The 26,146-nt window shown below is 43.7% G+C and overlaps 1 protein-coding gene and 1 long non-coding RNA gene across 5 annotated transcripts in view; both read left to right on the top strand.

The window, feature by feature from the left end:
• Positions 1–790: 790 nt before the first annotated feature.
• The window catches only part of LOC127002512 (demethylmenaquinone methyltransferase-like), a 75,316-nt gene continuing 49,960 nt past the window's right edge, over positions 791–26,146 (top strand). For 2 of the 4 annotated variants that reach the window (XM_050868569.1, XM_050868568.1), the window contains exons 1-4: positions 791–943; positions 9,885–10,014; positions 10,231–10,382; positions 12,343–12,455. In XM_050868569.1, the coding sequence (XP_050724526.1) occupies positions 9,889–10,014; positions 10,231–10,382; positions 12,343–12,455 (391 nt within the window). In that variant the 5' untranslated portion in view covers positions 791–943; positions 9,885–9,888. Of the gene's footprint in view, positions 944–9,884; positions 10,015–10,230; positions 10,383–12,330; positions 12,456–13,076; positions 13,170–26,146 lie in introns of all 4 variants that reach the window. The other 2 variants (XM_050868567.1, XM_050868570.1) reach the window with 2 other exon arrangements.
• LOC127002515 (uncharacterized) lies at positions 16,706–19,569 on the top strand. The gene is made up of 4 exons (XR_007756309.1): positions 16,706–16,846; positions 17,067–17,247; positions 18,310–18,392; positions 18,736–19,569. It is a non-coding gene; the product is annotated as an uncharacterized LOC127002515 (long non-coding RNA).

The raw sequence follows: 26,146 nt of genomic DNA, 5'->3' as shown, positions 1-26,146 counted from the left end.
GGGTGGACAGTGGAGAGAGAGAGAGAGAGAGAGAGAGAGAGAGAGAGAGAGAGAGAGAGAGAGAGAGAGCAAATCATCCGTCTACTGACCTGTATGTCCTCACTAAACTGAGGGAAATCACGAACGGTAGGTATAATAATTTATGAAGAGTAACGAGCCTCCATTATGGGAGGTAAGGGTTGCATATGACTTGCGCTACACTGTCGTGTCATCCTGACAAGATGTTGCATCACTTCCACTGTACCCCTCCACTTGTGGTGGCAGCGCTCCACACGTAGGCACGAAGCAAGCACTTAACGGGCATGAGTAAATCTTGTGTTTACACTTGTAATATTTGCTTTGTTTTGTGTATGCAGCTCAGCGTTTTAAGGAAGTAATTGTTTTGAATCTTCGTAATCTTCAGTTTCAAGAAAATAAAAATGTATAAGAAATGCATTGTAATTCTCAGACAACGACGTTGTTTGTTAACGCGCATCGGATCCGGGGACGAGTAGGTTTCATTGCTTGTTTCTCCAACAGAAGTTCAGTCATCTATAGGAGATGGAAAGTTTTCAGATTCCGCCATAATCAACTTTACTTTTTAACTCGTAGCGGGTGATATTTTCTCAAATAGTCTCCAAAGCAAATACCCTTCACTCATCGTTAATCAAGTCATACTGAGTATACTATTCTGAGGAGACCTCGGGTAACCTTGTCCCAGGGAGTCTACCCCAACGGCCGGTGGCAACACTGCAGGGTGGCGCACGGCTGCCTGAGGTGATGGAGCTCACATATGAGGAGTCCGGCGGTAGTGGCGCGTGCCCTGTCATAAGTGTAACCATCACGTACCTTTTGAGGCTCCTAAATACTCTTCCGAACGCATGTGACCAGTTGTTGTGTCGCGTGTAACCCAGATTGACGCAGCGACGGAGGGGCAGCCTGAGGGACCGAACACCGATTCCTGGTAAGTACTTCCGTGGGTTGCCTCGTAGCAGCACAAGAGGTTTGTACTGATGTTTCTGGAATAAGAAAGTGAAAGGATTGTATCATCTACAAGAGTACTTCCTTCCGTGTATAGTTATGTGAGCTCGTAAATTCCACCGTCGGTTACAACAGAAACGGCAAATCGTGTATACTGCCCCTTTTCACCCCCCCACCCCCTTTTCGTTGCTTTTTTACATAGCTCAATTGGCAATTAGCACTACCCCAGCTACCATCCCCTCCCTGTCTTTGGCCTTACAGTGCCTAAAGTCAGGGATCTCCATGACCAACAACCCAGGAAAACTACTGTTGTACATTCGTGGGACACAAGTGTTGACACACTGTCCACTGAGTTTCGTTCACCGGCCCTGACTTTAAAATATATACACCGCATGGAAAGAGGCTAATTTTCAGATATGTCACTACATATACACTCTCCATAATTTATTATATATGAATTTGTCAGTTGTGCACACTGATAACAAGTTTGTAATTTGTGGAGGAAAATGTATCTTTTTACATTTCGTTCAAATTTAGTCAAGGACAGCTAAAGTTGTTTACAAGGCTATTATGCATTTGAATAAATGTTGTATTCATTCCTGCAACGTCCTCCCTAAGAAAATACGAAGAAAACATTGATAACTTGCACAAATATTCTGATATGATCTAAAAATATATAATGATGAAACCATTTAACTCTCGCTTGACAATGTTATGTAATGACGTCATCGACCATGCCAGCCGGCGCATTTAGGAAACTAGTAGGCTATTGTGAATTGAATTACAAAGCTATTATTTTGCATTTAAGAATACTAAGCGATTCGTTTGCATTTATGAAACTAAGCCATTACTTTGCATTTACGAATACTAAGTTATTATTATGCATTTAAGAAAACTGCTATTATTTTGCAGTAACTTTTTTTGGTCAATTTACGGTTTCACCCAACCAACGATTTTCTCACGTGGTTCATGTTTTTCTGCTGATAGATGTAGAGAATTCCGTGATTTTGTTCCTCATTTCCGTCGCAAATGTCTACTTTTCGAGTTATGCCTCTTTTCGTTATGCCTATCCCTTCCTAAACGATCTTGGGGACCTGGGAACACGGGGTTTTTGGGTGGGGGAGCATGAAATCGACTAATATGCATTTCAAATGAGGTCGAGAAATCAACAGAATCGCATTAGAACACCAGTGAAAAGGCATAGCCTACATTTGTTTTGGTTGGAGCGGGGAAGCGGCCATTGTGATGTAAGCAGTGTTGCCAACGATCCGCTATGGGTGAACATCCCATCCTGATCTGCGCATGCGCGGACTTTGTTTACATACACAGGGCGGATTATTTTCGGCACGGTACCATGTCTTTTTTCGCTTACTTATTGTGATCTGTCCCACCGAGTTTATATTTGTTTTTTATGAAAGTAAATGATGACGTATGTTTTGAATTTGGAAAATGCGTGAAATATGAAAGTTGATTCCTGCACCTCTTGTATGTCAGCAAATGTGATAAATGAGATAACCTGCACCTCTTGTATGTCAGCAAATGTGATAAATGAGATAACCTGCACCCCTTGTATGTCGGTAAATGTGATAAATAAGATAACCTGCACCACTTGTAGGGGGAGGTGGGGCAAAATGGCATAGGTGGGTAATATGGACCACCCCGTTTTCTGTGTTTTTAGCTTCTGCCAGCTATTGATAATGATATGGACTTACTCCTCGGCTCATTAGTCAGCTGCAACATCGGGGCAAGTTTGGACGCCGTCGTTTGTTTGTGTGTGAAAAATCCCAGAATATTTTATCACCAGCTGATCTATTGGTAAGGGTCTGATAAAATCGTGTTTATAGGAGTACTGTGACTCATAATTTCATGTGTTATTGCATGATTCTTTGGTATTACTCTGTGCATGAGTCTGACTACTGAAACATTTTTCTGCACCGCCATTGTTCCGCTGAGATTGTTGTTAACATTTTCATTGCCCTTGGGGCAAAACGGCCCACTTAACAATAATAATTATTTTTTGCTGCTAACTAACTCACAACTTCAGTGAACAAAGATAAGGACAAAGTGTTCTCTGTTTCTTTTATATGAATATTAATTTTATGTTCAGGAAGGTAATGTCACTTTTCGTTTGTGAGTTCATGTTGTTCATGCTATTGAGCAAAATAACAATTATTTTTGTAATGCATTAAGAACTTTTACGTTCAGAAAGGTAATTTCACTTTAACTTGTGAGTAGTTTCATGAGAGTTCATTGGTGTTCATGCTATTGAGCCACAGATCATTTATTTTTGTAATGGAATAAGAACTTGATGTTCAGGAAGGTACATAAGAACATAAGAACATAAGAACGCAGGAGTCTGCAAGAGGCCGGTAGGCCTGTACGAGGCAGTTCCTTTGACCCTAAGCTCCCGTGTATCTAACCCCACCTAATATCGCTGTCCATGAATTTATCTAGTCTATTTTTGAATGTGACAATTGTATTGGCACTCACCACATGACTGCTAAGCCTATTCCACTCATCCACCACCCTGTTAGTAAACCAATTTTTGCCTATGTCCCTGTTGAATCTGAATTTATCCAGTTTAAACCCGTTACTTCGTGTCCTACCCGGTTCTCTTACCAACAAAACCTTATGAATGTCTCCCTTATTAAAGCCCTTCATCCATTTATAAACCTCGATCATGTCTCCACGCACCCTTCGCCTTTCTAGAGAATGCAAGTTTAACTGTATAAGTCTTTCCTCGTATGGCAAGTTTCTCAACCCCTGAATCATCTTAGTCATCCTCCTCTGCACCGATTCTAACATTTTGATATCCATTCTATAGTAGGGTGACCAGAACTGAACCGCATAGTCAAGATGAGGTCTAACTAATGCTAAATATAGTTTGAAGAAGACTTCGGGGCTTCTGTTGCTTACGCTCCTTGAAATAAATCCCAGTACCCTATTAGCTCGATTTCTAGCTTGAATGCATTGTGCCCTTGGACGGAGATCAGAGCTCACTAAGACCCCTAAATCCCTCTCGCACCCAGACCTACTTATGAGAGTGTCATTTAAGCAATAGTTATGTGAGGGGTTGTTCCTACCTACACTCAGAATACTGCACTTCCCTACATTGAACTCCATCTGCCAATATCACTTTTCATTTGGAATTCATTGTTGTTCATGCTACTGAGCCTAAGAACAATTGTTTTCTAATGGAATAAGAACTACATTATTTTAGTTTTGTTAAGTAATCTTTCTAATGTGATTATCTGTCAAAACGTATGTTTGGCATGTTACCAAGCATTTCCATATGAGGGCCATTTTGCCCCATACGTGAGGTCCGTTTTGCCCCGACCGTTGTACATAATGGTCCACTTGTGGCTATTTTTTTTGTTTTAATTCATGAGTAAAGGATCCAAAGTAGTTCTTCCAAAGAGAGTTTATTTTGTTTAATGATGAATAAAGATTGCAAAAACACCAGCTATCTCTGAATATACTACAAAATTGATGCAAAATCTGGAGTGAAACCTTAAGGGTGCCGTTTTGCCCCACCTTCCCCTGTGTCGGTAAATGTGATAAGTGAGATAACCTGCACCCCTTGTACGTCGGTAAATGTGATTGGTGAGATAACCTGCACCCCCTGTACGTCGGTAAATGTGAAAAATGTGATAACCTATACCCCTTGTATGTCGGTAAATGTAATAAATGTAATAACCTATACCCCTTGTATGTCGGTAAATGTGATAAATGTGATAACCCTTGAATGTCATCCTGGAATTTGGCCATTCTCTCATAAAAACTAGCATGCTGTATTGCCGCCATCTTGCCTGGACAAACTAATATCAACACTCTGTGATAGTAAACATTGGGTTCTGCGCATGCGCAGATCAGGATCGGATAGACTAAAATACATTGATGAGATTTATCGCCACGCCGGGCTGCCCACAACATTTCCTCCCGTCACTCCAGAAACACAGGCCGAGGACCGCGAACTTGTTTTCCACTGGAATGCCTCAGATTTGCTACACTTGTTTGTGCTGTCTGTAGCGCCGGTAGGGTTTTTTGAGGGGCGTTATAGACGGCCCCAGCCTGTTAGTGGCGCAAGCTAATTTTATTTATGGTGGCTGGCGTGATGTATGACTTGCTTGGCCCATGCTGCCTCCCGGTGCTCCTCTTGACCGAAGTTGCTGAAGTTAAGGTTGATTGAAGATCCGGACAGCATGCCAAGTGCCTTCCCACCCCTCAACTTAGCCACAGCCTCTTTGACCTCAACCAGAGAGGATGAACTTTCGTCAATGGGTGGGCCAGCATCCACCACTTGTAACCCAGCAACTGGAAGCTGCCGACGTGGAGAGTCCACAATGTACAGCTGCTCAAAGTTCTCAGCCCAACGTGCCCTCTGCCCATTCATGTAAGACACGAGGCAGCCGTCAGCTGTTCGGATAGTGCTCACCTAATAAGAGGGAGACTTGGAGCGGAGCATCTTCACGGCTCGATAAGCAGGTCGGGGGTCATTCGCATTTAAATGGCCCTCGACTTCCTCAGCGAGACTCCTGACATACCTCTCCTTGTCTCTCCTCAGGAGAGCTCTATTCCTACGCGACAGAGCCCTGTATTGCTCCCGCTTCCCAGCAAGTCTGGCAGCGCGACTCTCCTCAATATTATCCAACGTCTCCACCGAGGCAAAGGCACTCCTAGATCTCGTGCGCTCTCCAGCGCACTCCTCGGCATCTTGCAGAGTCTTGCGTTTGAAGGTATTCCACAGTTCTACAGGGTCTTCCAGGGTGCTGAGCACATCGAACCGATTTGAGACCGTCACTGCATACTCCTGAGCACATGCCAGGTCCTTCAACCTCTCGAGATGGAACACAGTAGTGTTGCATCTCGAGATTATTTTTGACCTAACATGAAGCTTGAGTGTTGCAACAACAAGCCTATGGTCAGTTGCAAAGAACGCAGCACTCCGGTAAACCCTGCAGTTCTGAAGGATCCTCCAACGAGTATTTACGAGAATGTGGTCGATCTCCTTAGCTACACCTCCGGCATCGCTATATAAAGTCCAGCGGTGCAGCTCTGGTCTCTGGACCAGAGCCCGCAATTCTCAACTTTCTGGATTTTGCAAAATTCAGGAGGAGAGAGCTGTTGATGTTCCTGGCACATTTGCGGAAATGAGTTCCTGTACCCACTGTGGTAAGCCTTCCCTCCAACCGGCAACGTCGTAGTAGTGCTACTCAAGTGTTGTTGTGAATAAACGATGTTCGTCGTGTTCGGCTGTGAGTGGTGGAGAGGTTCACTGCTATTCAGGAAGTGTAAGGGAGGCTTTATTCATAATTAAGAGGTGAAAATAAATGTAGCATGTGTATGTAACACATGTTAAACCAGGATATCACTACAAAATAATAACACCAGAGAGAAGACGAGGCGTATTATCTAGAGTCGAGACTTTGATGATCCGCTCCTTCATCAGCATTCACGTGTGAACGTGTGCACAGTCTCTCTCTCTCTCTCTCTCTCTCTCTCTCTCGATGGAAATCCGATATAATTTTCTCACTTTCTAAGAAATCCGGCCACCTGTTTTTAACCAGTCTCTCACATACCTTCGCAACCACACTAGGGAGTGACACCGGTCTGTAGTTTAATGGGTCCGCTCTCTTGCCTCCCTTTAAAATCGGTACCTTACTATGTTTGCTCTCTTCCAATCTTGTGGTACCTTTTCTTCACTCAGAGAGGCACTCATTATGGAGTGCAGGTTCTCTGCAACTTGATCACTACATTATTTCAAGATCCAACCTGATACTCCATCCGGCCCCGTCGCCTTTCTTACATCCAATTTGTTCAAACTTTCTTTGACCTCCTGCACCGTTAACTGAATCTCTTACATAACCTTCCTTTTTCTTGGCCCGGGGGTTGTACAAATTCTTCTTTTGTGAACATTCTATGGAAGCTGTTATTCATCACCTCTGCCATCTTTGCTGGGTCCTCATATGTGGTTTCATCCATTTTCAGTTTATCGATTGTTTCTCTATTCTTTAATTTTCCGTTCACACGTCTATAAAATAGTTTGGGTAGGTCTTTTCACTTGTCGATTATATCTTTTTCATATTTCCTTTTTTCTTCTCTTCTAATCTTTGTATATTCATTCTTTGCTTGTTTGAAATCGTTCCACGAGTTAATTCTTCTTCGTCTCCTCCATCCCTTCCAAGCTTCCTCTTTTCTCTTTCTAATTACCTCGGATCTCTTGTTAAACCATTCCTTTTTACCAACATCCTTTTTGGTTACCTTGGGGACATATCTATTTTCGGTTTCCTTGTATAGCTTTAAAAACGCCTCCCACTTATCCTGTGTACTCTTGGCTTTGTACAGCCCACTCCAATTTGCATTTTCAAAAAAGGTTCTCATGCTAACATAGTCACAGTAGTTGCTTCTCCCAATTTTGTGATTTTCTTTTCGGTCAATTGTTTTCTTTTCTGATACTTCAAATTCCACAACCTCATGGTCACTCTTCGCTATTGGACAATCTACGTTAAGATATTCTATTATTTCCGGCGCCTTACTAAATATATACCAGGTCTAGTCTTGATGCCTCGCCTTCTTTCCCGAATCTGGTATGTTCCTTGATCCACTGAGTCAGCACATGTTCCACTGCCAGTTGCAGTAGTCTTCCTCCCCACGACTCGTCTGCTCCCTGCGTCTCCCAATCCTCCCATTCCACCTCCATGCAGTTGAAATCACCCATTATAATATTCTCTCACACGCCCTCAACATTTCATCCTTGCAACTCACCGTGTCTTGTATCATTTGTTGATATTCCCGCAACCCCATACGCTTGTTCATGGGGGCACATACCGTACTACATAATGCCTCCTTCTTCCTTCAGCACCCACAGTTTTCACTTTCAACACCTCTGTCAAGGCTTCACCCTCAATTACCTCCTCCACCCTAATGCCTTTTTTAACCATTAACATCACATCTCCTCTTTGTTTTATCTTTCTGTCTCTCCTCCATATGTTGTTTGCACCTTCTCCAATCCCCACCACCTCAATTGAGTCACAACTTAGTTTCCATCAGCCCCACAATATCAGGTTCTCTGTCTCTCAAATAGTCGTTAATTCTATCTACGATGAAACTATTCCATTAATATTCGTATATGTCACTTTCCACCCTTCCTTCTTTTCTGTTAGTTTTATTCCCTTCTTCCTCTCGACCCTATGAACTATTTTCTCACTTTCATATCCATTACTCTCCAAAAAAACTCCCTCTTCTCTTCTTGCGATCTCTTCTCATTTAAATCACGAACCTCACCTCTAAAGGCGGCTTTACACTTGGCAATTCGCGGCTGGCAATACAGGCGCGGCAGCATTTTTGGTCTGGGTCTGGGTCTGGGAGCTCTTCTCCAGGCAAGTTCTCTGCAGCTGAGCGTGTCCGTCTTATATTGCCGACTGGCGGCCAGGTAAGCAACATGTCGGCGCCAATAAAACAAGAAATGACAGATGCAGATAACAAGATTTGGAGCCGGGAGGCCGAGGTGGCATTGCTAGAGGAAGTGAGACAGCATCGACACTTGTGGGACCCACAAGATAAGCTCTACAAGAAGCAGAGTCTGCGCAAAACAACTTTTGAGAGAGTGGCAGCAACACTGAGGGAAATGTTTATCTCTTTGCGAGATATCGAAGGAGGTATAAGGAACGGTTATTTTCGTGTATTATATAATCACACTATGTAATGCCTGGGGGTTGGGATGGCATGTTCCTCCCTTCTCCTTTGTTGTTAAATGCAACAATAAACAATCAATCAATCAATCAATACTACTTATGATAAAACTCGTTTACTTAAAGTATTTCTACAATATTAGGCTGATGGACCAAACTCATTGTGGTTTTAAGATATGGTAGTAGCCTTTTGGGGTGTCTGGGGTGAATTCATGCCCTTGCATTTACTAGCAGTTTACGTCTTGATGCTCCCGGCGGCTCCTCCCACGTGTGAAGGTACTTTCTCCCGAGAGCACCCAGCCGGTCTAGCCGCTAGATCGTCGCGGGTGTATTGCCGGCCAGGAATTGCCACGTGTAAAGTGTGTGTGTGTGTGTGTGTGTGTGTGTGTGTGTGTGTGTGTGTGTGTGTAATTCACCACGACCTGATCACGCGTTGGTCTCGTAATCGCCAGCAGCAGGTACCCTCCCGACATGAGCAAGTGCTCTTTATCGTCGATCTATGGGTACTGCCAGGACCTCACACACCACACACCCCATCCCCTTTGCTCAAGGGGGGATAGTAACCACTCCTAGTCAACGGAAAGAATCCGGCCTGAGCGGGCTCAAACTGCCGCCCTGTCAGACCGTGAAGCCTGGGAGTGTGTGTGTGTGTGTGTGTGTGTGTGTGTGTGTGTGTAGTTCATTCATAACACCCTGATCACGAGTCTCTCTCTCTCTCTCTCTCTCTCTCTCTCTCTCTCTCTCTCTCTCTCTCTCTCTCTCTCTCTCTCTCACACACACACACACACACACAGAGAGAGAGAGAGAGAGAGAGAGAGAGAGAGAGAGAGAGAGAGAGAGAGAGAGAGTGAGCAACTTCAGCTGGCCGTGCAATAAGCCGGAGAGCCTTACTGCACCCACACCTCACTGTCACCTGTCATCCTCGTCCATGTAGCTATCCAGTCTACTCAAACCAAGCTACCGTCGCTGCACTAACTATGTGATTGCTTAGTCTATTCCATTCCAGAGAGAGAGAGAGAGAGAGAGAGAGAGAGAGAGAGAGAGAGAGAGGCGGGCCACACTTGCCATGGAGGTGGGCGGAGCTTGAGAGCCAGCCGGCAAATCAGCGAGGAGTGCGGCGCGGGGCTAGAAAACTGTACCTACCATTGCAAATATATAAAGGATGTATAAAGGAATTGTACTGTACTGTATTCATGCCCTGCCTGTGATTCTCCCGTCTCTTCCCTGCTGCAGGATAATGTCTGAGGGCGGCAGTCGGGGCGACGTGGCAATGAGGGTGATCGCGAAAGTTCACAGGCCGGGGGTCACGCCGGAGGAGATGGTGGTCGGCTACAACGATTGGTCCGAGAACTACGAGGAGATGGTGAGAGAGAGAGAGAGAGAGAGAGAGAGAGAGAGAGAGAGAGAGAGAGAGAGAGAGAGAGAGAGATGCCTTCGGTACCAAGTGCCTACGCAGAATCATGGGGTATCGCTGGAATGATTTTGCGTTAAACCGGCGACTACTCCTTCAGGTCCGGGAGTGAAGTGATGCGGCCCCTGGGGTACCCATCTGTAATCACCCGCTTCCCTGTCCCCTTAGATGATCTGGAAAGGCGGGTACCGTGGCCCCGCCATCACGCTGGAGGAGGCGCTGCGTTGGGTACCCCCGGAGCGGCGAGCTAAGGCCAGGGTGCTGGACGTGGCCGCTGGGACGGGCTGCGTGGGCCGCGAACTCCACCGGGAAGGCTTCAGGTGGGTGCCGCAGGGCCGCAGACAGGGAGATGTCCGGTCACCATACTTAAATATCCTCCAGTCCACTGCCTCCTGCCTGCCAGTGCCTCAGCCTCAACACGAGTCTAACGCCAAGAGATGAAGATGATGTGTTGGAAATTACAGCAGCTTGTGTAGAGGCAGGGGCGCAGGGTGGGAACTGGGAGCGGGCAGGAGCGGCATTACTATAGTCCATCAACTCTAACTTAAAATTGAGCCCTGTGACTTGGCCCGGGGAAACCCCCATTGTTTACAGATCTAGCGATGACCTGCGCATGACGTTTTGTCTCACTGTTAGTCTGTACGTTATCTATTTATGGAATTTACATACATTCATAATACGACTGCGTGGTGTTATGAATGGCTTGGGATTAGAGGGATTGATTGATTGATTGATATAGAGTTTCTTTCATGGCGCCGCAACATCTTGGTCATATGGCACCGGAGTAATAAAATGGAAGGCAAATAATTAAAATAATCTAAGGGTGATAAAAGTTATTAGGAAGATAGTTTTGAAATGGTCCATTCAGATATAGCACTAGTTTAATATATAATAAAATGTTTATTAAAAATGCATTAGTGAAATACAAAGAACTTTCTATTAAGAGACCCTACAAGAGATGGAGGATGCCCATCTCCTGCAGATACCCCATGACGTCATGTCCAGGGGTGAACGCCTTTTCACCCAGCATAGGGAAAGGAAAAAAATTCCATGTACATCACGACACCGGGAGAGGTACTGCTCTCGCAGATCCAGCAGACTGGGGCACTCGACCTGGGATTAGAGGGAAAGACAACGACTCAGTAAACCTTCCATATCACTTGGCAACGTGGCTCATGCAACTTTGCCGCCTGACGGACCTTGGCAACAGGCGCCAGGCCGCACCATTCAACGTTACGCCACAATGGACAAATGAAGTAGATCTCACTCTTGCGCCCTGCGCAGCCATGCAGACAGAGAGAGAGAGAGAGAGAGAGAGAGAGAGAGAGAGAGAGAGAGAGAGAGAGAGAGAGAGAGAGTTAGCCACCCTCTCTGAGGAGAGTAATGGAGTGATGTGGCACCAGCGCGGTCTCGTGGGGAATCCTTGTGTCGCGCCCAAGGGCTCAAGTTAAAATCGATAGACTATACTATGTTAGGAATTAGGGCAGTTAACCGGGGGACTAGGCAAATTAACTATTTCCCTTATGGAACTAGTCTCGGGCCGAGAGCTCAAGCCAACTATGAGTATCGTCTGAGCTCAAATAAGCCTTGGATGATACTTGAATACTTCGGTCATCGGCTCCCAAACCGAGACAGAATCAACTTATTCACTGCCTGAAGACTAACCACATTTACCATGAAAGGAATAACAATAGTGAAGTGTTTCCTTTTATGAAATAATAACTAATTGTTCTTGCTGATTTAAAATTAAAGAGCAAGGATAATTTAACCGATGGAAAAGAGAGGAAAGCCACGCCACCTGGCGAGAGAAATTAAAAATATCGCTTCAGACCCACGTGGTTGGTTTTCTCTCACTCCACCACCGGCCTTCACAAAGTAAAGACCAAGGCACTGCAGCCCACCCATTAAATCGGACGCAGTGTGCCTTCTATTAACTGACTGAGGGATACTACACCCGGCAACGAGACTTCAGAGACAACAATATCTTTTGAAACCCGCTTCTCAGCTAAGTGCCCCCAGCAGTTATTTGAGACAGACAGATTTTACTACACGGATCCGGTAGGATTATTATTTGTTCGGCTGTCTGGAGTTGCTTGTTGGATACCTTCACCACCTAAAAGCTGGTAAGCACTTGTTTGTTTGGCATTGTCTGACGGGTTTGTTATTCACTTTGCGAGTGACCTAACTGTTGGGTAGGGTAAATTTACTGATTCCCAACAACTACTACTACTGCTATAACTTCTACTACTACTACTACAACTACTACAGCCGCTCCCACAGGCACATAGACGCTGTGGACCCGTCGGAGGGCATGATGAAGCAGCGGGAGACTGGCATCTATACCAACGACTTCCTGGAGTTTATCGGCAGCGGACACTCCACCGTGCCCAAAGGTATTAGTAGTTTTTTTTTTTTTTACGTCAAAGGACACGGTTCAAGGGCAACAAGAAGAGTACAAAAAAAAGCCTGCTACTCGCCGCTCCCATAAAAGATAAAAGTAAAGAGTAGCCAAAATAGAGGTCAATTTCGAGTGGAGAGGTGTCTTGATACACTTCTTGAAATATGTCAAGTCATAGACAGGGGGAAATACAGACGAAGGAAGGTTGTTCCAGAGTTTACCTCTTGCATAAGGGTTTTGGATAGTATAGGGATGAGCATGAGTAGAAAGTCGTGTGCAGCGGGACCGTGGGAGGGAGGGAGGCATGCAGTTAGCAAGTTCAGAAGAGCAGTCATCATGAAGATATCGATAAAAGATAGAAAAAGAGGCAACATAGTGGCGGAATTTAATTAAGAGGTAGAAGGTTGTCAGTAAGATTAGGGGAACTGATGAGACGAAGAGCCTTAGACTCCACTCTGTCCAGGAGAGTTGTGTGAGTGGAATTATTGTTATTGTTGTTGTTTTATATGTAAAGATTAATATACGTATTTTTCTTTTACATCTCTCTCTCTCTCTCTCTCTCTCTCTCTCTCTCTCTCTCTCTCTCTCTCTCTCTCTCTCTCTCTCTCTTTTTCAGACACATACGACCTGGTGGTCACCTCGGGCGGTATGGGCGAAGGTCACATCTCACACAGTGGCCTCGACGACGTTGTGCGCGTCGCAAAGAACGGTGAGTGAGTAAGTGAGCCTGCGTGCCTGCGTGCGTGCGTGCGTGCGTGTGTGTGTGAAAGTGTTTTTACAAAAAAGGAGACAGCTCAATGGCACAAAAAAAAAACAATAATAAAAAAAAAGCCCGCTACTCGCTGCTCCTGAGAAAAAGAAAATCAAAAGAGGTGGCCGAAAGAGAGGTCAATTTCGGGAGGAGAGGTGTCCTGATACCCTCCTCTTGAAAGAGTTCAAGTCGTAGGCAGGAGGAAATACAGATGAAGGAAGATTGTTCCAGAGTTTACCAGCGTGAGGGATGAAAGAGTGAAGATGCTGGTTAAATCTTGCACAAGGGGTTTGGACAGTATAGGGATGAACATGAGTAGAAAGTCGTGCAGCAGGGCCGCGGGAGGAAGGAGGCATTCAGTTAGCAAGTTCAGAAGAGCAGTCAGCGTGAAAATAGCGATAGAAGATAAAAAGAGAGGCAACATCGCGACGGAATTTAAGAGGCAGAAAACTATCAGTTGGAAGAGGAGAGCTGATGAGACGAAGAGCCTTAGACTTCGCGCTGTCCAGAAAAGGTGTGAGTGGAGCACCCTCCCCCCCACACGTGAGATGCATACTCCATACGAGGGCGGCCAAGGCCCCTGTATATGGACAGCAACTGTGCGGGGGAGAAGAACTGGATGAGACGATACAGAACGCCCAACCTCGAGGAAGCTGATTTAGCGAGAGTGGAAATATGAAGTTTCCAGTTGAGATTTTGAGTTAAGAATAGACCGAGGATATTTAGTGTTGAAGAAGGTGACAACTGAGTGTTTTTGAAGAATAGCGGATAGGTGTTTGGAAGATTGTGTCGAGTTGATAGGTGGGGAAATTGAGTTTTTGAGGCATTGAAGGACACAAGGTTTCTTCTACCCCAATCGGAAATGATTGCAAGGTGTGAGGTTAAGCGTTCTGCAGCCTCCAGTCTGGAGTCGTGTGTGAAGTTGAATAATGCAGAGTGTAGTCGTCGGCGTATGAGTGGACAGGACAGTTTGTTATTGAAAGAAGATCACTGATGAATAACAAGAAGAGAGTGGCTGATAGGACAGAGCCCTTTGGAACACAACTGTTGATAGGTTTAGGGGAAGAACAGTGACCGTCTACCACCGCAGAGATACAACGGCCGGAAAGGAAACTGGAGATAAAGGAACAGAGAGAGGGATAGAATCTGAAAGAAGGCAGTTTAGAAAGTAAAGACTTGTGCCAGACTCTATCGAAGGCTTTCGATATGTCTAGCGCAACTGAGAAAGTTTCACCGAAATGGCGAAAAGAGGATGACCAAGAGTCAGTTAAGAGAGCAAGAAGATCGCCAGTAGAACGCCCATTGCAGAACCCATACTGGCGATCAGATAGAAGGTTGGAAGTGGAAAGGTGCTTTTGAATCTTCCGGTTAAGGATTGATTCAAAACCTTTAGATATACATGAAAGTAAAGCTATAGGGCGGTAGTTTGAGGGATTGGAACGGTCACCCTTCTTAGGCACAGGCTGTACAAAGGCATACTTCCAACAGGAAGGATAGGTAGATATTGATAGGCAGAGACGAAAGAGTTTGACCAGGCAGGGTGTCAGCACGGAAGCATAGTTTTTAAGGACAATAAGATACTCCATCAGCTCCATAAGCCTTCTGAGAGTTGAGGCCAGAGAGGGCATAGAAAACATCATTTGGAAGAATCTTAATAACGGCCATAAAGGAGTCAGAGGGGGGGTGAGTAGGAGGATTATGCCCAGAATCGTCCAGGGTGGAGTTCTTACAGAAAGTTTGAGCCTTAGAGACAGATGAGACGGCAGTGCTGCCGTCAGGGTTAAGGAAAAGAGGGAAACGTAAATAAATGAGTGGCCGTACTAATTTTTTTTGTCACTTGCATCAGTGAACGTGTCGTCATGTATGGGCTGTTTGACCGCCAAAAAAGTAACAATCATGCATCTTGCATGACTAATTTGCACTATTCCACAGACACCCAAATCAACAGGAACTGCAGTTATCAAGGAACGATGCTGCAGAACGCTTAACCTCAGACCTTTCTATCATTTCCGACTGGGGAATGAGGAACTTAGTTTTCTTCAATGCCTCAAAAACTCAATTTCTTCATCTACCTACTCGACAAAATCTTCCACACAACTTTCCCCTATTCTTCAGTAACACACAGCTGTCTCCCTCACCCATACTAAACAGCCTTGGTCTATCCTTTACCCCAAAACTCAACTGGAATTTTCATATCTCATCTCTTGCTAAGACAGCTTCCTCGAGGTTAGGCGTTCTGTATCGTCTTCAGCCGTTTTTCTCCCCCAATCAACTGCTTTCAATATACAGGTGCCTTGTCCGCCCTTGTATGGCGTATGCAGGCCATGTGTAGGGAGGTTCAACACACACAGCTCTTTTGGACAGAGTGGATTCAAAGGCTTTCCGTCTCATTAGATCCCCTCCTCTTATTACCTGTCTTCTACCTCTCAAATCTCGCCGCGATGTTGCCTCTCTCTCAATTTTCTATCGCTATTTTCATGCTAACTGCTCTTCTGGACTCTCTAACTACATACCTCCCCGTCTCCCAGGGCCGGGCCTCGCTGTACACTTCTTTCTTTACAAGCTCACTCCTATACTGTCCAGACCCCTTATGCAAGAGTGAACCAGAACCACAAACATTTATCTGTTACTAAGCCGCGCGGTGTTTTAAGGCATGGTAACTGCATATTATTTTTATTATGTCATATTGCACTGTATACATAAAGCCGCTTATCGTCATTTTCATACTTCACACCCATTAAAAACTTAACATGTTAACTCCCACATATTTAATTTGTTGGATATTTCACATTTGTTTATTTTATTTTTTCTCATTTAGTTCCGCCTCCATATTGTGGAGAAATGCCATCACCAAAATAGAAAACATATTAAACATTAAAATCAATTAAACCATAAAGATAAAGTATCTGACACTTTGCTGAACGTTTCACTAATAAATAGACTATTCATGATTCATGAAGGTACAAGGTGAATTTACCAACCCATAAGATAAAGTTTTGATGTTTTTCTTTTGAGATGCTTTACTTCATAGGTAGGCCTCCCGTGCGCGGAACTACTAATTATACCGTAGTTATTTTGCAATACTTTTGTAATGTGTCTTTCAACAGAAATGTTGGAGGATGTCCCTTCGTACCAAGATGAAAAACATTCGAGTGCCACTAACATCACACAACACTGAAAATTCTTAAAGAAAAATTTGGCTGTCCAGTAACATGAGGTCGGAAAAGTACGGCATTGTCAGAAAAGGAAGAAGTTCAACCACGCAAGAAAAGGCAAAAGCTCAAGGTGTGGATTAAGAATTTTATCTTCTTAGTATTGTTTGCATAGTTATGACACCGGCTGCATACGTGCTTGCTGATGATGATGACGATATGTCTTAGAACTATCACTGAAGTTTTTCTGATAAAGTTATTTTTTTCCAGGTTGATTTGGAGGGACATGAAGATGATGAGGTGACTACACGCGCCCACATAGATGCACTGAATGCAGAATTAAGAAAAGGGTCACCTGATCTTGCAGTGATTGCTGTAAAAATGGACAGAACATTTGTCTACCGTTGGAAAAGGATCAACGATCAACGTTTGTCAGTGGCTGACATCATCTCAGAGTTTCCAGCCCTGAGGCGAAGAAATTTTGTGAGTTTTCAAAATCTTTGTTGTCTTTTTTCGATGTTAAGGGTTGTGCTATATGACGAGCTATGTTATTATCTGTCGCTGATGAATTCATTATTATTTATGAATAATTTTTATAACATATTTCAGTGAAAGCATCAGACATTTTATTCATATATATGGTGCAGAGGCCATGCACTTAACGACAAAAAAATACTATGTTTTTAACACCAAGATGTTTCAGCTTGCAGGGGAAGCTGAACGACATGGTATTTTGAAGCCCCTTGAAAACTCTTACCTCCAACTCCATACATCACTACTTGAGTTGATGAAGTATACCAAGTCCCGTTGCAAAGGTTACAAAGAGTACTTCTCAAAATACCAAGAGGACTTGGACAGCAGTCTGAATGAAGATAAAAGAATCGGTAAATATTTATTTCTTTCTTTAAAGGTGAACGTGATAACAATAGTCATTATTTTTAAAGATAAAGGTGATAATTTTATTTGTCATTAATAGGTGGTCAGTAGAATTATGTCACAATCACGTCAAAAAAATTATCTTTATATACTTGGTTATAGTGCCCAGACATACTAGTCGTAACTACTTTATCAAAGTTTTCTTTTTATTCTTTCGTTGAGTGTTTTTATTTCTATTGTGTCGGGAACTTTTTCCCAGTTGGGATACCACGAGTTAGTGTCTCCAGCTGTCCCTTCTCAGGCACTCCCTTTCAGCATATTCCGTTCCTTGCCTGCTCTCTCTCTCTCTCTCTCTCTCTCTCTCTCTCTCTCTCTCTCTCTCTCTCTCTCTCTCTCTCTCTCTCTCAAGTTATCCTTATTCATTATTATCACGTGTCCATACCATCTCGACGAGCTTCACTTAACCCTTTCAACCACTTGATAATCTCCCACTGCTGTTCCACTCGTAAGAAAAATCCACTTTCTGCTGTGACCTCTTACCTTTTTTTGAATAATAAGGTTTAATGATTCATGGTAAATATGTCTGCAGTTGGCTTAGATAGTTTTTTAGTCATTGTTCTATTACCACCCATGACCTACACAAGAATTATACACAAGGATGAAAGGAGACTGCAAGTTGCCGGTCGGCCTATATATACACATGACGGCTCCTAATGGTGAATCATTCATCATATTCCCATCCATAAATTTATCTAATCTCCACTTGGACTTCAGCTGTGTTCAAAAGATTTAAATTGCTACTGTTTTTAGTTAGTTTACATCACTCATCAACCGCCCTATTGTAAACCAAGCTGAACCTATTTCCTAGCTGAGCCCAAAACTATCTAGGATATACCAATTACAACGTGTCCTAACATCTGTTTTTATTATCAGAACTTTATATTCTCTATTAATGCCCGTAACACACAGTAAAATTTATTCAAACACTCAGCCCCTTTAAAACTATCACAAAACCTCTTTTACCGTTTACCATTTAGTATTATTGTATTTATTTACGATTAACTTCACAGAATGTGGCCTGCAGTTTGCTGTGCAACTTCTGCCATCGCTTTTTAGAGAGGATGCGACGTATCTACTCGCTGATTCGAATGAGGTAATTTACTGTATTTTTATACATTGTATTTATGGTATGCAACTATTACTAAGAATATATTTCATCAGCTGCCTTAAAATAAAAAATTATCCTGCTTTTTCTGTGCATGTGATGTCAACAGAACGTATCATACGGCAATGTCTTTTTCCGACAAAAACGAATTCTGCTAAGTCAGAAAAGGATCGAAGATTATATTTGTTTTCTCCTACTGGGCATTGTGCCAGTATAGGTGGCAAACAAGTTCATTAATTTCATAGTTGCTATTATACTTAAGTGACTCGCTAAACAAACTTTTCCTGCTCTTTTGGTTCAGTCGTTTGACATAGATGGTCCTTCTTTCCAGAATATCAAATCTCCAGCTCCAGTTCTTACCTGTGAAGGAGGCGAATACCAGCTTCACATCAACGGGGCACCTCTTCTGGCAACAAAATCATCAAAGTTTACAAATGCTTTGGAAGCTCTGTTTCAGTCATATTGGGTATTTTCGTTGGAATACCCGAAGGAAATAGAAAAGACGTTACTGTTCTTAGAGTCATACATATTTCAACACAATACTAAACTACCTGCATGTGTCTCTACTTGGGCAAAAAAGATTGGTATGAAGTTATAATTTTCTTCACTAACTTATAAAAGACTGAATTTACTTTATCAATGCCATACATGACTGATAATTGGCGTTATTTTTTTATTTTTTATTTTTTTAAAGATAACCAAGTGCCATAGGAACAGGGTCAGGGATGTGTCAGAGGGCATGAGAGAAATTCACTTTCTTTTCGGTATCCAATATCAAACCTTTAACACTGCCCGACAGAAATCCTTTGTGTTTCAAAGTTTTCTACATATGTTATTGCAAATTTACTAAAAGAACTCTTCTTTCAATAGTAATTAAGCATGTAACTTGTCTTACTCACTGTTGTCTATTTTATGGTTTTTAGAATAGCAAATTTATTTCAAGGACATGTTCTTTTCAGAGTAATTAAGAATATCATATTTTTTTCTTTTATTTAGAAGCTCTACGTTTAAAGACAAAGAACACTTTACTTTACATTTTTGTCATGCTCAGCCGCAAATGTAGAACTTATCTCTCATTGGCTCATATAGGTTAAATAAATGCTATGTGGTTATATGGCATTGATTTTCACGTATAAATTTGTTTTCATGAAAATGATATGTAAGAAGGGAAATTATATATATATATATATATATATATATATATATATATATATATATATATATATATATATATATATATATATATATATATATATATATATATATATATATTTATTTAATTTATTATTAAATAATAAATAAAATTTAGGGTGGTCCAAAAAACTGAAAATGATAATTCTTTCTCTCCACAGGGCTAATTTTATTACACTTCATGAAAAGGAATTACATGCAAAATTTCGTCTCTCTATCTCATCATTTAGGGGTCGCCCCATTTTTCACTTTTTCTTCATCAGGTTGGTCTTTGAGGGTGTCGGAATGGCCATTCGGTGTTCGTGAACGAGACGGAAGATGAATTGCTTCTGATCCTCATCCTTCGTCAGCGTCGCATTGTACGCCTCTGCCAGGGCCACTCCACGTTCAGCTGCGTCGTTCACCACTCTCAGGCTTTTGGCTCTGGCCTGAAAGTCCTCGTACAGCTTGTCGCCCTTCCAAGTCAAAGGATCCATCTGCAGGAAGCCCTGCTTCGCTTCCTGGGCTCCGCCTTTCTTCAGGACGTCAAAAACACGATACGACCTTTTGGTGAAGAAGGCATCAAGGCGGATGTCCCGTGTGTCTTTGATTTTTGCCCGGCGTGGGTGATCTTCAATCGGATTTTCCGTCTTCATCCGGGTCACGCAGTCAGCCTTCATCTTGTCTGGAACCCGGTCGTCCAACAGGGAAAAGCCGACCAAGTCTTCCGCCAAGTACCAGAGATGCCGTTGGAGGGCATTGCTCGCGGTTGCAGCGACGTTTATCTGGTTTGTGTACTTCTGGAGTTCAGTCAGCATCATGATGTCGTTGTGTGGGGCGTGGGATGACAGAGGAGCTTCGTGCCAAAAGCGGACATACACCAGGGCAATGAACAGCGCCATGACAGTCACATTCCGCTCCTCTCGTTTCGTTGTCTTGAACTGGTGTCGGAACAGGAACATCTTGAGGCAGTAGATGCCCTTTGACATCCACCTCGCGTGGTGGATGGCACCAGGGGCACGAAACGATGGTTGAGTCGTTGTGCCCCCTCCGAGGAACAGGGCTGCGAGCTGCAGGAACTCGAAGTAGTCCTCGCGCGGACACTTCGTTGGATCAGCCAGGGCAGATGCCAGGTAATCCTTCATCTGGGAGCGGAGCTGCTCCAGATGTCCTTCGAAGAGGGTATCCTCAGCCACTGTGTACTCTTGCTGGTTGATGGTCGGCCACTCCTTCTGGAAACGCTTGAAAAGGGCGACTTCCGGACCTCCAGTGTCCCCAAAGACGACTCGAAAGACGTCAGAGAGAACAATCTCCAACACATGATGGCGGCATGCCAACATCGCCAACTCCCTTCCAAGACCTTCTTCGATCCGGACGCATGCGCCCTTGTGGAGGCCAGTGTTGCTTGCAGTTGTATCGAAGACCAATCCGACTACTTCATCGCGAATCTTCCAAGACTCAAGCAATTCCAGACACGCTGCAGCCTGAGCTTCTCCAGTACTTCGTGCAGCGCTTGGAATACCCAGCAACTTCTCGAATCCTTGACCGGTTACCAGAATCGCAACCCTCTCCACTGTCTTCCCTCGCATCTCCTGCAGCATTTTCCCGTCCCAATGCAGGAGAAGGGGACCAGCTGCGTGAAACTTCTTCCGTGCTTCTTCATCTTGGATTTGGCGTGTGTGACTACGCGACCGCCGTATAGAACTTCGGGACAACGTCAGATCAGAAATATCGTGGCCCAGGGCTTGTGCAACAGCGCCAGTGACGAACGCAGCACCACGATCTGGGAGATTGACTCTATCTAAGGCGCCGACGACTTCAGGAGATGTGAAGATGTTCTTGGGCCTCTTTGCAGGAAAACCAGATGTACAGGCAGAAGTTGAAGGTCGGTAGTCGTCATCAGCCTGTGACTCCTCCGACGATGTGGAGCTGGAACTGAAGGCAGCAGCGGCCCCTTGAACTTTGGCCTCTCGTTCGTCGTATCTCCGCTTGAGAGCAGCTTCTTGCTCATTTCTCTTCCCACGCCTGGCCTCGACTCCAGATTTCTTTGCGTCGATCCCTGCAATGCTGCACGAGAAGACGTCCTCACGCTGCATCTTGAGGAACTCCTTGTCTTCTTCGTTGGTCATGGTCTGGAGGGCATCGCTTGTGGCAACATCGAAGAGATCCTGAAGGTCATCCAGGAACATCTTCTCCTTGACACGGTCCGACTCTCGCCCACGAGTCCGGTGTTTCTTGAGCGCTTGGTATTTGTCGTGGATTCCTCGAAGTTTCCTGACGCAAGCATCCACCCGCTGTGTCGGGATCCTGGCCCTCTCCCATACGGTGAGGACCTTGCCACATGCCAAGTTCAGGCCTTCCATGACGGTCTTCTTTTCCACGACGTGATGGAACAGGTACAATGACAGCACATCCCGCTTTCTTGGAAGTCGGGCACATGACAGGGAATCAACAGGCTTCCCGAGAAGCCAACACTCGGGGCTCGAACGATTACTGGTTGCCATATCCCGAAAATAAGAAGAAAAATGAAAAGATTAAAAGTGGGGCGACCTCTAAATATCATTGTATTGTGATGAAATTTTGCACACAAGGAGAGGAATGCAACACGAAAACAATCAGTGGTGTGGAGAAAGGATCAGTGCACTATGAAATTTTACCCCCCTGTTCTGGACCACCCATATCACTGCATGTGTGTGTTACATGTGCCTGATATCTATGATGTTATTGATGTGCCTTATACTAATTTTCAAATAGCCATAAAAAGTATGTACACCAATATTCCTATAATACCGGGTGAAAGTGTATATATATATATATATATATATATATATATATATATATATATATATATATATATATATATATAGATATATATATATATATATATATATATATATTTTTTTTTTTGGTGTCTTCATGTCATCTGTATACTGCGTGTAGCTGTGTACAACTTTAATCTATTTTCTATATTTTTATGCCTTATAATTATACTTATAAACGTCTGTAGAAATTATAATAAACTTTTCAACTGAAGTCCTCTTGTGATACCTAATCTGTAGCCATATATAAGGGTATAATGGATTAAGGTACGATGGTATATATATAGCCTAGAATACCCTGCAGCAGGGTATCTTTTGCCTTGGATATACCCCGATGTAAAGGTATTGTAAATATATGTTATACCCTTCATAGGGGTATTGTGTTAAGGGTATATCACATTTCTAAAATACCCCAATAGGGTCTACTATTTCGAACACCAGATATACCCTATGTCTACCCTTTTTATACCTTTAATTTTTTACAGTGTACTTACCTTTTCCTTGACATACCACTGTTAACCGTTACGGGAATTATTTTTGACATCAAAGATGTCAGTCATCCACGTTCGTTCCGATCGGAGGATAGGTGAAAATTTGTCTTTTTAATTTGATGTTTATTAATGCTGGAATTACTTTAACTATTTATGCTGGATTTATATATTTCAGTGAGATTTGTTACAACGGTGATTTCACAACTTGGTGACAGGATTTTCTTTTATAGTACTGTAGGAAAACGGAGTATCAGGAGTTAGTGGTGCTAACCCAGTCAGATGCTTCTAAAGCTATAGAGACTTGCTCCTATCGTCACGTCGTCCCTAAATCACTTTTCCACAGGAGGTTCTCCGGATTTCACTACTTATTTTTCACACTACCAGTGTTTGTGAGAGTGGGCTGGTCCTGAAGGCTCAACTTATAGAGAGGTTGCAGGTCCCCTGGCGGTACGGGTGGCTTGTTCCCTACGTTCTGTCAATTTGACGACCTTTCCGGAGAAGCTCCATCATGGAGTTGCAGCCACAAATGCCATCCCACTCTATCCTATTGACAGTTTAGTGAAGCTCACCTTCTCTAGGATGAAGTATGTAACAAATAGCCTTTCCGAGCTAACCTTTTCAAATTTCTCGGAATTGGAGTCAGCTGTCCACGACTCACTACCGGTTACCTTGCCCCATATGTACATTACCCATCGCTGATTATTCCGGTGGTTCTTTTTATCGTCATTGTCATCCCCCTGTTCTGCCTGCCTGTCTGTTGTACGTATTGTGACTCGAAGGTTCAGTTTGTATCAAATCTTCTTCAAGGATTTTCCTTTTTTCTTTTTACTGTTCCAAATAGCTCCATTACCATGTATCCTAATAACAATTTAGTCAATTTATTTCTCTAGGATGTTTCATGTAAATATCTTTTCGAGCTATTATTTTGTTTTCTCGGAATAGTGCTGAGCTTCCACGTCCACGACTCTAGCCCTGTTTACCTCGCCCTGTATGTACTTTACTCATTTCTTGTTACTTCCATGAATATTTTTATTTTCATTGGCATTTCCCGATGTTGTATCGTTAGGAGGGCTCTGACTTGTATATGTTTTTTGTAGTGCAACCGTAACAGGACCTCGTTTAACTAGTACACATTGTGCGACTGTAACATGGGTAGGTACACTGATTTTAAAGGTCGGGTGAGCCGCGAGGTCGCGACTTTTTAGGTGACCGAGCGATGTAATGTGTATATTATAATGTACATGTGAATGTGTGAATGTATGTCGCAACGCCATGGCACAGCCGCGCCAGGATGTTTAATAACACGTAGGTGCTACGTGGTGCTTAGGAGGTGCTCCTTGCCGTGGGAACAGTGCTGAGTTGACAAGCCTGGGCACCGGACTCGCTCCTGCAGCCGCGAGAAGCCGGCAGGTATTAGCGGGCGGCGGGCGAGAGCAGATGACTGCTCGGGGTGTGCGTACGACTCCTCCACAAAACCTGTAACTATTATGTAAGACTGTTAATATAGTTAAACGCCCGAACCAAACTGTTTAAATCTACCAGAGAGAGAGAGAGAGAGAGAGAGAGAGAGAGAGAGAGAGAGAGAGAGAGAGTAAATTAAGTGAACTCAAAGTGAACTTAACGGCTCCGCTCGGCCAACACATAATACACCTCACTTAAGTAAAGGCTATTGTGTTATCTCAACCATTCAATCAACTGGAGAAAGCAGGCAACGGTACACAGGACCTGACGTGAGATAACAGTTCGCGCCTTAAACAAAAACACTTAAAAACAGCTAACAAAAAAAGCTAATAATGATACTGGAAATTGACATGTTTAAAGTACTCTTAGGCAGAACAGGTCATCGAGCAGCGATAGGCATACGCGTCAATAAACCATTGGGCTTCCGGGGAGCTCGCACCATTTTTAACCAATCGTGTTATAGTAGGATATCAATGTATTATTATTATTTAATATCACCACGAAATAGGCATTACAATTGCCAATGGAAAAACCCACGACAGATAGATCACGCCACCTTATAGGAATGTCTTCCGTCAGTGTTTACCGTCTCAGTTTTGTATACTTCGCACTCCGATGGTGCGCAGAGGTCACCTTGACATACGTGACCAATTGTAACAATTATTTTCCAACCTGTAACTCGTGACTCCTTCACGAGAGTCCGACTGACACACAACGACAGTCGCTCTCGCTCCGACGCTTCTTGTACATAAAGGGTACGAATATAATTCGCCTTAAGGAAGCTGAAGTCTTAATCAACACCCTTTAAACGCCCCCCCCGACAAGCCCGTTACAATCGGGCGACGAGGGTTACTGTCTTGTGTAATGTCTCGCGGCTCGCTCTCTTTTGGAAAAAGATCCTAAAATTCAGGACCTTCCTCGCAAAACAAAGACACTGAGGCAATGCAAGATATTGGTGACTGTGCCAGATATAGATTTCCCTCTAGCGTGGGAAGATATTGCGCTAATCGAGCGGATGAATAAGCTCTCCATTTAAGTGTACGCGGTATCTCCCATTGATGAGCATGGTGATGACGATGATGATGATGATGATGATGATGATGAGGAGGAGGAGGAGCAACAGCGCCAAAGAATGCGTCGGAGGAGTGGAAATGATTTGGGGGGGTGATTAGACATGAAATATATGTAACCCGGAAAGGCGCGGCTAGTGGAACATATGTTGCGGAGGACATCTCAAAACAGTTCTACTAGTTGCACCACTACTGCTACTACTAGTACTGCTACTACTACTAGTACTACTCATAATGCTGGTGGGGACACTTTAAGTGAAAGTGAAAGTGGCGATGAGGGCGTGCATAGTCATGGAACTAGACAAGTGGCGTGTAATCTATGGAGAAAAAGATTCAGAAAGTATGGTGTTGAGGATATTAATTGATCAAACAAAAGAAAGAGGAGAGAAACCAATGTCTCCCCGTCGCACCAGCTACCAGCGGCGTCAACATCATCTCCACGGTCACATTTATCCTCACCCTCCCCACCCCCGAGAATGGCATGGAGATTCCCTCCCCCACCGGGCTGGGTTTCAGACAAAGGAGCTCATGCGAGTGGCTGTAACGGTGGCAGAGTTCGCGCTAAATGCAATCATTGATCTGTTACTTAAGGGGCGCATAGTCTTAAAAAGCATATGAAGTTTCATATTTTTGGCTGTAAATTTTACACAATAAAGTAGACCATAATCTAACATATCTGGCAAAGTTTGAGCCTGATTGACCAAAAACTTTTTTTGTTGTTGTTGAAATTT

The sequence above is a fragment of the Eriocheir sinensis genome, chromosome 23 (assembly GCF_024679095.1).
Source record: "Eriocheir sinensis breed Jianghai 21 chromosome 23, ASM2467909v1, whole genome shotgun sequence".
NCBI lineage: Eukaryota > Metazoa > Arthropoda > Malacostraca > Decapoda > Varunidae > Eriocheir > Eriocheir sinensis.
The sequence above is the reverse complement of the archived record's forward strand: the minus strand, read 5'-3'. Positions and strand labels throughout refer to the sequence as shown.